At 49.3% G+C, this 8,515-nt stretch overlaps 2 protein-coding genes across 2 annotated transcripts in view; one reads left to right on the forward strand and one right to left on the reverse strand.

The window, feature by feature from the left end:
* Positions 1 to 8: 8 nt before the first annotated feature.
* LOC144169109 (uncharacterized) lies at positions 9 to 1,897 on the reverse strand. Its single transcript, XM_077698132.1, has 2 exons — positions 1,760 to 1,897; positions 9 to 1,505 (listed from the first exon to the last, which is right to left on the reverse strand). Exon 2 carries the CDS (start codon positions 1,393 to 1,395, stop codon positions 499 to 501), a length of 897 nt encoding a protein of 298 aa, XP_077554258.1. The 5' UTR covers positions 1,396 to 1,505; positions 1,760 to 1,897; the 3' UTR covers positions 9 to 498.
* Positions 1,898 to 7,899: 6,002 nt separating this feature from the next.
* LOC144169113 (shootin-1-like) overlaps positions 7,900 to 8,515 on the forward strand; it is a 38,647-nt gene continuing 38,031 nt past the window's right edge. The window contains exon 1 of the mRNA XM_077698135.1: positions 7,900 to 8,515. This exon is cut by the window's right edge and continues 96 nt beyond it. The gene's annotated coding sequence lies outside the window, so the exon portion shown is untranslated.

Here is an 8,515-nt window from a genome sequence, read left to right on the forward strand (position 1 = left end):
ACGAGCGAGGCGGTGCGGAGTCTCTTTATTTATACCGACAGGAGCCACCCAACTCGTTGTGGCCTCGGCCTTGCACAAATCTCAGGGGTGAACACAACAAACACAGGGCGTTCGGAACAACGCCGATAAAAACGCTGCGGGAGGGTCCAACAAAATGGGAAGCGCTCAGACTAGCTGAGCGGGTGATGCATGGCCAGGGTGTGGTGGTGGTGGTGGTGGTATCAGAAATGTGGTCGTGCGCTGTGAGCGGGCCCGGGGGGAGGGGGTAGGGGTGCACACTGTACACAAACAAATGCGAAGAAGCTGGGAGGAGAAAACATCAGCACGCTGCTTGCGTGGGGGGCTACCACGTTGATCGATCCGACGGGTTCACTGATAGACCACTGGTCGCGAACGCAAGCACCTAGGAGGGCAGCGAAACGGCGCGCTGCTGCCCACACCAGTACGCCGTCCTTCGGTAGTGCACACAATTCCTACTAGTACAAGAGTTGCGGGAAGCTAGGTGGCCGGCAGCGCGGCGGCGGCGGCGACCTGCGCTGCCCGGGCCTCGGCGACGCGGTCCCTGACACTGACGCAGTCGCAGTCCCGCATGTAGAAGCGCAGCGGCTTGGCCGCCGACTCGCGGCCCGAGCCCTCGATGCCGACGCGGCGCGACACCACGATCTCCTCGGGCGGCACGTCCCCTTCGCCGTCGGCGCGCTCGAGCCACAGTGCGTGGCTGTCGGGCAGGAACTCTTTGTTGAGCGCCTCCTTGGTGATGTTCATGGCGAGGCACAGCTTGGACGGGCCGTTGCAGAGCTCGAACAGCTTGAGCTTGCGTCCGGCGTCCTTGCGCTTGGCGCCGCGTAGCCGTCGCATCAGGTCGACGCCCTGCAACGGCACGGCGCTGCGCAGCAGCACCGCGGCGCCGTCGCCGTCGCTTGAGATGTTGAAGCAGTGGTAGACGCCGTAGGCCACGTACACGTACGCCGTGCCGGGGTCCATGAACATAGGCTCATTGCGTTCCGTGCGCCGGCCGTTGTACGAGTGCGACGCTTGGTCGTCGCAGCCCAGGTAGCACTCGGTCTCCACGATGCGGCACTTGAGCAGGGTGTCGTCGGCCAGCCGCCGCACCAGGATCTTGCCCAGGAGAGCCCTCGCGAGCGTCTGGCAGTCGACGCCGTAGAAGCGCCGGTTGAGCCGCGCCGACGACGCCGGGCCTGCGATCGTCGTCGGCTCGTGCCAGAAGCGGCTCACTTCCAACTGCTGCTGCTGTTGCCCCGACGGTGCCGCGGCCGGGCGCCGCTTGTTCGGGAGGCCAGCCGCCGCGGAGGAAGCCTGGTGGCCGCTGTCGCTAGCTTCGTCCTCGTACGGCCTCTTGGCCGAGGCCGTGGCGGCCCGGGCGTCACCATTCATGGCAAATCGAAGCGCTGCCTCCAGCTCCGAGGACGGTCCGCGAGGCGGCCGCCATCTTGGACGAGAAGAGAAAGCGAGCTGCGCAGTGTGGGCAGACTGGACCGGCGCGTCTGCGTCAGAGATATGCGATTTCTGTTGTTTCTTGTTTCGTTATAATTAGAATTTATTTACTCTTCGTGTCTCACAACGCGAGATAACTTCTAAACATAAAAAACGCACATAAGCTTAAAAATTTTCGTAATAAAATAAGAAATGTTTCATCTTTCCCTTTTGGTGAGTTCTAGACAACTAATGCTTTGTCATCAAGTCAGCTTAGCGACTAACATACGACAAATATTGGAAATTTCAGCCTATTTAAGCCTACCTGCACAGCGATAAACGTTCACATGCGTTGCGTGCGCTTGGTCGGCTTGGTGTGGATGCCCAAATTCACGGTGGCGCTAGATGTGACAAACAAGCTGTAGCGAGCGCGTCTTATAGAGCTGTAATTCTGTTATTGCGGGGCTGTAAATAAAGTGCGTAGATTGCACAAACGCCCGCTGCTTACAAAATACGTACCCCGCTGTTATCCTCGCATGCCAGGTTAGCTCTTTGGCAACACGAGTGCCCTTGGTTGGGCGGAATAGCGGCGGAGATAAGAGCTAAACCGCAGGCGTTACGGCGGGTGCGTGTCCTTATCAGAGAAAAACTTCAGCGCTACTCACTCACAGCGCAGAATAGTCAGCATAATTATAAATAACGTATAAATTCATTTATAACAGAATGGTGAGGCCTGTGCAGGTATCGTAGGCGGGTAAAGCTGGCTCAAAAATGTGTCTAAACACGAATGCCGCCATGATGCCACGCTGTAGTTGCCAGATCATTAGTTTAAGATATGGCTAACAATTTTTCTTAAAAATGAGGCACAAATTTAGGGCCATAAGCTAAAATTAGGCAAATTTTATGGCAATAACTGAGTTTCTTTACAAGTTTGTATGCTTTTTATTAGTTTTCTTGAAGTATTCATGCTTGACGAACAAAAATAAATGAAATTATAAGCAAAAAGAAGACGTTGGGCTGAGGCGCCAAATTCAGTTTCGGTATATTGTGAGGAGCGTCAGTCGTGTGGGGCTAATTTACAAAGGTTCACTCTAACACGCCTTAGTGTCTGCTGTGTCACTTCGTTTCTTGCGAAGACACGCTTGCGAAGAGTGCCGACGATACGGAATAAAGCCGCCGCCGCCTATCTTCAAGGACACCTTCTCTACATGTCCGTAGTGGCTGCTGCCGATTTGAACTCGCCGTCAGCCGGTCATATCATGTTACGCGAAACATGTCTGGGCAGATCGGCTCCTTTTAATCGTATATGATTCGTAAATTAAAAACAAACAAATGTACGAACCATTTTACCATGCCTAGCGTATAACTAGGCTCTTGTTTACGGGTGCTGTTATACTTTCACTGAACGGTTTTTTACTTGAGTCAGAGATAAAACAACCGCCAACTAATAATAATAATGGTAACTTTATTTGCACGATAAGGTGGTTTTCTAGAGGAGGACAAGGCGAAGCCGAAAGGTAATCCCGAATGTAGGTGCAGAAATCTCCTCTATGGGTGTGTGCGATTGGTGCATGCTCCTTCGATCGCTGAAACACGCAATCTGAAATTTTCGAGAATATATTTGATGCTTTGCATGACACATTTCTTAAATTCGGCGGATAAGCGACGTTGTTTAATTACGTATATTTGCACCTCTGCTCTCATATGGCCCATGTATATACCTGCACAGAGGAGGTGGGGGAGGAGTAAACTTCGTTCATGTTAGATGGACACCCGTGTGGTGGGGCATTAAGAAAAATTATTGTCCTTCCCTGAGTGCCTTTTCCAATGAACGGAAATGGCCAGTTCTGTTCACGCCCAATTATCAGGAACAACCCGCCTGCAGGCGGTTTTGCCTGAAATGCCTGCGGGTTCGGCCGGAAATCTGTCTGTCAACAGAGACTGCCTAGGAAGCATGTTGAGGTAACACACATATGCGCTTTCTTGGGTCGCGATGGGACCGTCATGTATTTTGTGCAAGGCGAAGTCGAGGAAGGATATACGTCTCCCTTGAAAAGTAAATTAATTTGAGTGCACCTATAAATTGTTATTGCCGCTCATTAGTTCAATCGTAGTGGTTAATTTTGAAACAGCTGCCAAACATAACTATAGCAGGTGAATCAGACTGCCTAGCATGAGACTATCAATCGCTAATATAGAGTATTCAGACACTTAATGTGCATTGCATATGGCAGTCATTAAGAAAGCCGACAATAAATTGAACTCTCAATTTTATTATTCGCGACAGTTACATCTGCACGTATCGGTTCAGCCAGGGCCATCTGGAGACGTTCTTCAGCTGTATACACTAGATAAAAGAAAGGAATGCGATATGCGAATGCGATACGCGATAGAACGAAGGAATTCGATATGTGTAGCACAGCCTTCTCATTTCTGCCAACATCAAACCTGTGGCCACAAAGGTTCCACACCAGACCATGTAGAATTTCCACGCTTCCATTCCAGCGTGCTCACAGCAACAAGGATGATGACGAAGTTGCATTACCGAAGCTGGGTTCCAGTAATGCTGTAGTTGATTATGAAAGTTCTGGCTAATGCTTATTCAGACTGTGATCATCAGCATTCTTATTTTCATCAAAAATAATGGGCCATCGCAATGCCATCAGCCCGTGTATCAGAAGCAAAAATAAACACAGAAAAAGCAAGAGGGTCATATGTACAAGCAATTCTTACCCAACAAATTTTATTTCACCACCAGTAATACCACCAGACCTCTAGGGAAGTTTGTGATGGTAAGAGCAAGGCTGCTAAGATGACCTAATGTGCGACTTCGAAGAAAGGAAGAAACTGTAGAAGAAAGCTAGGGAGGTTAACCAAGGAAAGAAGAAGAACTGTCCAGCTGCCTGTGCTACATGTGGAAATGGGAACAGTAAACTTGAAAGGAAAGGAAAGGACTAGCATAAAATATAGGATAAAAAAATCGGAAGAAAAAAAAACATGGCGAGGAAATGGCCAGTACAAAGACAGCACCATGGACGAAAAAAAGATAGGCATAAAAGAAGCAGGCAAAATGACAAAATGGGCAAACGAAGGATGCTGCATGCTGGTAACACCCCTACACCACCTGTGACTGTTTTTCTCTCTTAATCACTCCAATCTGCTTCTTCAAGGCAAGAACTGATTTGGCTACTTCAGCTCCATCTTGTCTAAAACCACTGAAATATGTCTGATCTTCTGTGTACATAATGTAAATAGGGTACATAATTTCTAATTTTTAAAAATTTCTCCTGAAGTGTCTGCTCCTTCGTGGAAGCTTTTGTGACTAACTGCCTCGTAGAATTGTTTTGCTTTGTTGATTTTTTGCTCTTTTATGCTGCCTCTGCTTGTATTTGTTTATTTTGTTCTTCTCCTCTTCTCCAGTGCTAGGTTTTTTATCATGAAATTGTTTTTTCTTCAAAAAGGTTTTTTGGCTTTTAACCCTGTCTGTTTATTGGCTTTAAACCTGCCATAGCTTTGCTGGAAATAGTTAGTTCCTCACACAATTTTCCTCTTTCTTTATTCTGGGAGAGGGGGCATGAAATTTTAAAAGGTAAAGAGCCCTGCAGCGACTAATGAACACTTGCACTACTTTCTTTGTAGTTGGAAGTACTGAAAGCTATAGTTCCACAAACCCAGAATGGAAATGCGCGTTCTACATGATATCTTCTAGTCTCTGGTTTGCTTTTGTCGAGATTTTATTTAAGCTGCTATTCAGTAGAATTATTGCGACCTAATGTAACCTGACAACATTAATCATGTACCTTGTGTGACGTCCCCAAGCATACAATCAATGACAAATCCTCTAAGCGTACCTAGAAAAACGGAAAATCTCTTGAGAGAGTTTCCGTAATGTTAGGCTTGGGTATTTCACGGTTATTGAATCTAAGCTAATGCAAGGGCCACTACCTAAAAGCATTTCAACTGGAGAAAAAAGTTGACACACGTGCTGCAGGGGCCTCGTAGACAGGCACAGGAACAGGCACAGAAAGCGTGTTTGTTTAGCATAAAGTGCAGTCACAAATACGATTTCCATTTACATGCATTTCTTGGAAGCGTTGTCCAGTTCGAACTTCCATTCGCTAGAAAAGCAAGTAGTTGTAAAGAGCACCTCAACAGATTGCGAAAACAATCAGCTGACGCATACAGGGGAGGGGGGTGGGGGGGGGGGGAGGCGTGTGAAACATGTTAAAATAGCGCTGTACAGACGGGACAACAAAGAAAAGACTACACGGGACTAGCGCTGCATATCAACTGAACTCTTTTAGCACACACAAAATGATATATACAGAACCAGCGCATGCGCGAATACAGGGGTAGCCACCAGGAAAAAAATCAGGGGGAAGTGATTTCTTTTTAAAGGAAGCAGGAAAATAAATGGACTGGGGATATTATTAAGCTCTCATGGGAGCTCACCTGCATTTAACACAGTCCGCAAGCGGGAATAGTTGGGGAAATAGGATAGGAGAAAGAAAAGTAAAGCTTAGAAAGGTGAGAAAACAGTAGAGAAGAGTAGTTCCACTGTGGTCGATTCCGTCGCACACAACACACCACAAACCCTGTTGGCTGGCGTAATGCTGCGTCCGGGAGACGAGAAACCTCGAAGGGAACAGTGAAGCGCGGAGGCGAGCATGTGCGACGAAGAGCGAAGTCTGCGGCGGTCCCGACCGCTTTGGAGACGGGTACTGGGAAGGGGGGGGGGGGAGCTGGCACTCGACCGCCCACACCAGCAGAGCGAAAGCCAGGCGACGTCCAACCACCCGCGCTTGCAACGGGCCGCCGAAATGATGCCCCTCCGAAGCACAGGAGCACGAAAACACACGTCCGCTCAACTCCGAAGCGACGACCGAACTCCCCTGACGCACCCGCAAAAGCTACATCTCCGAGCGTACGAAGTACCCGCTAATCTAGGCGCTACCCTTCTCAGTTGCGGAGAACGCAAAACCGCATCTAACGCGGCAGCATGGCACAAAAGTTCGCTACCTACCACAGGAAAAACTTCACACAACGTTTCTGCACAGCAAAGTTTTCACGGCGCACTCACAGCAACGGTGGCTGCCATGATGGAATGCGTTGGTTACTAGGTGAATACCGACTACTGCCGCCAACTCTAGTAGGCAAAAAGACAGCGGGCAACGCTGTGAGGGTGGCATCATGTCAGCGCCCGGGTGTAGCACGGTTTCAATGCACGGGCTGGCCGGGCAGCTTTTGCTCTAGAGTCAGTAGTATTAACCATAGAGTTTCATACAAATAACTAGAGGGGAAACTGGCGCTAGTGTCAATGCGAACATGGCAGCGGCGCTTACGCTTCAATGGGAATGATGGGTAGTTTTGGAACCGGATTGCGTAGGATCAAAACGGGCTTATGGCTGCGCAAATTGTGTTTTTTGGCAAAAAAGCTCTTATTGCCCGGTTCTCCGTTTACAAATTAAATGGCGAACAAAAAAGTTAGTGACAAAAAACCGGTTTTTTACGAAATAAAATGGCGCATTTAAATAAAAAGCAGACGCGGAGTCGAGAAGGTTTGTGGAGCAGGTTTGCCATTTTCTGCCAACTACAGCAGGACGCGCACTTCTTTAAAAACTACTTGTAAAAGTTTCGGCCCTGGTGGTTTGTAATAGTAAGAGAAGTTTTGTGCTCATAAGAAAAAAAGAAACCGATTACCTATGGAGAAGTTATATATAGTGACATACATCAAGCTGCGTTCCTATCAGCCGCCGGTGCTGCTGTTCTACGCCGTAGGAGCCGGCGTTCGCACGAAAGGTGTGTCTGTTCCAAGCGATTCGCAACCGTCGTCAGCTTCGACAATACATTGCTCTGCCGAATGAGAGCGCCGCAACTCCTAATTAGCAGACAACTTCGCCGCACAGAGCGCCGTCATTTGTGTTTTCATACTCGCTGTGCGGCAATGCATTTATAACCCACCCAATTCGCAACTCTGGTTGTAAACATTCCACTCAGGGCGGCGTCAGTGCACGCGAGGCATGCAGTTCAAGGAGAAACGTATTTTGATCACTCCTCCCAACACCCCGCCTAGGCAAATGCGTTCATGCAAATACAAAACGAAAACGAAACTGCCTGCAATCCATAGTAAGTTTCACGAGCCATCAAGCGCCAATCCGAATCCACAACTACCCATCACGCCCATTGAGGCGTACGATCGCAGCGCCAGTTTCCCCTCTAGTTATATTGTAAGAAACTCTATGGTATTAACTCTATGATCATTACGTAACATACGAAAAGGAAAAAAAATATATGCCCAAATTAAATAGGAAAGGTGATTTTGCGTTAGACAAATGCATGGGCGAAGGTCACTCAAGTGTGGACCAACGTTTTTAGACCTAATCTAAAAACGTTGACGTCAGGATGCGTTGCATGAAAAGAAAAGAGCAACAATAACGCCAAAGTCGAAAACGAAACCGAAACTAACGCGTTCGCCGAAACCAGCTGTCATCCGTGATCACACGTTTTCAGGCGCGGTCGCCTCGCAGCGCACGTGTTGCAAGCTCGCACAACCAGGTGAGCTGGGCGAGCGCGCTAAATGCGATCAGGCTCTTCGGCGTGCAAGCCGGTTTTGTCCGTGCCATCCTCTAGCGCACCTCTCCCGTCGACCGTCCGTCGGCGAAAGGAAGCGCGGAGGCCAACGCGGGGTTCAAGTAGTTCAAGTGCAGCCCCGGCCGCTAATCTTCGCATCTCCCACGCCTCAACCACATCCGCTGCGTCTCCCGCGTTCGTTTTGTCGTGCGCTTCGAGGGGGGTGACGGCCGCGCTAGAAACGCAGTATGCGCGCGCGCACGGCGACGTAAAGCCGAGTGGAACTTTTTAAGTTTTGCTTTTTCTCCCTCCGTGCACGTTTCAACTCGGCTCGACCGGTCATATTTCGGCCTGTTCCGGGATCGTTACACTCTCCACTCGTGCGGCGCCTCGTCGGACGTGTGTATCTGCTTCACTCCTTGCGAACTTTCGACAGGTGACGTCGTTGTAACGTCGCTTTGCGTTGTGCTTGTGCGTGTTGTGTAACGGGGCGCCGAAGCGCTTCAACGGT

The sequence above is a fragment of the Haemaphysalis longicornis genome, unplaced genomic scaffold, assembly GCF_048455015.1.
Source record: "Haemaphysalis longicornis isolate Haplotype H1 unplaced genomic scaffold, Haemaphysalis longicornis Haplotype H1 scaffold_2, whole genome shotgun sequence".
In the NCBI taxonomy this organism is placed as follows: Eukaryota; Metazoa; Arthropoda; class Arachnida; order Ixodida; family Ixodidae; genus Haemaphysalis; species Haemaphysalis longicornis.

Coding starts and splice junctions, on each gene's coding strand:
- LOC144169109 (XM_077698132.1), bottom strand. CDS start 1,395: ATGAATGGTGACGCCCGGGCCGCCACGGCCTCGGCCAAGAGGCCGTAC.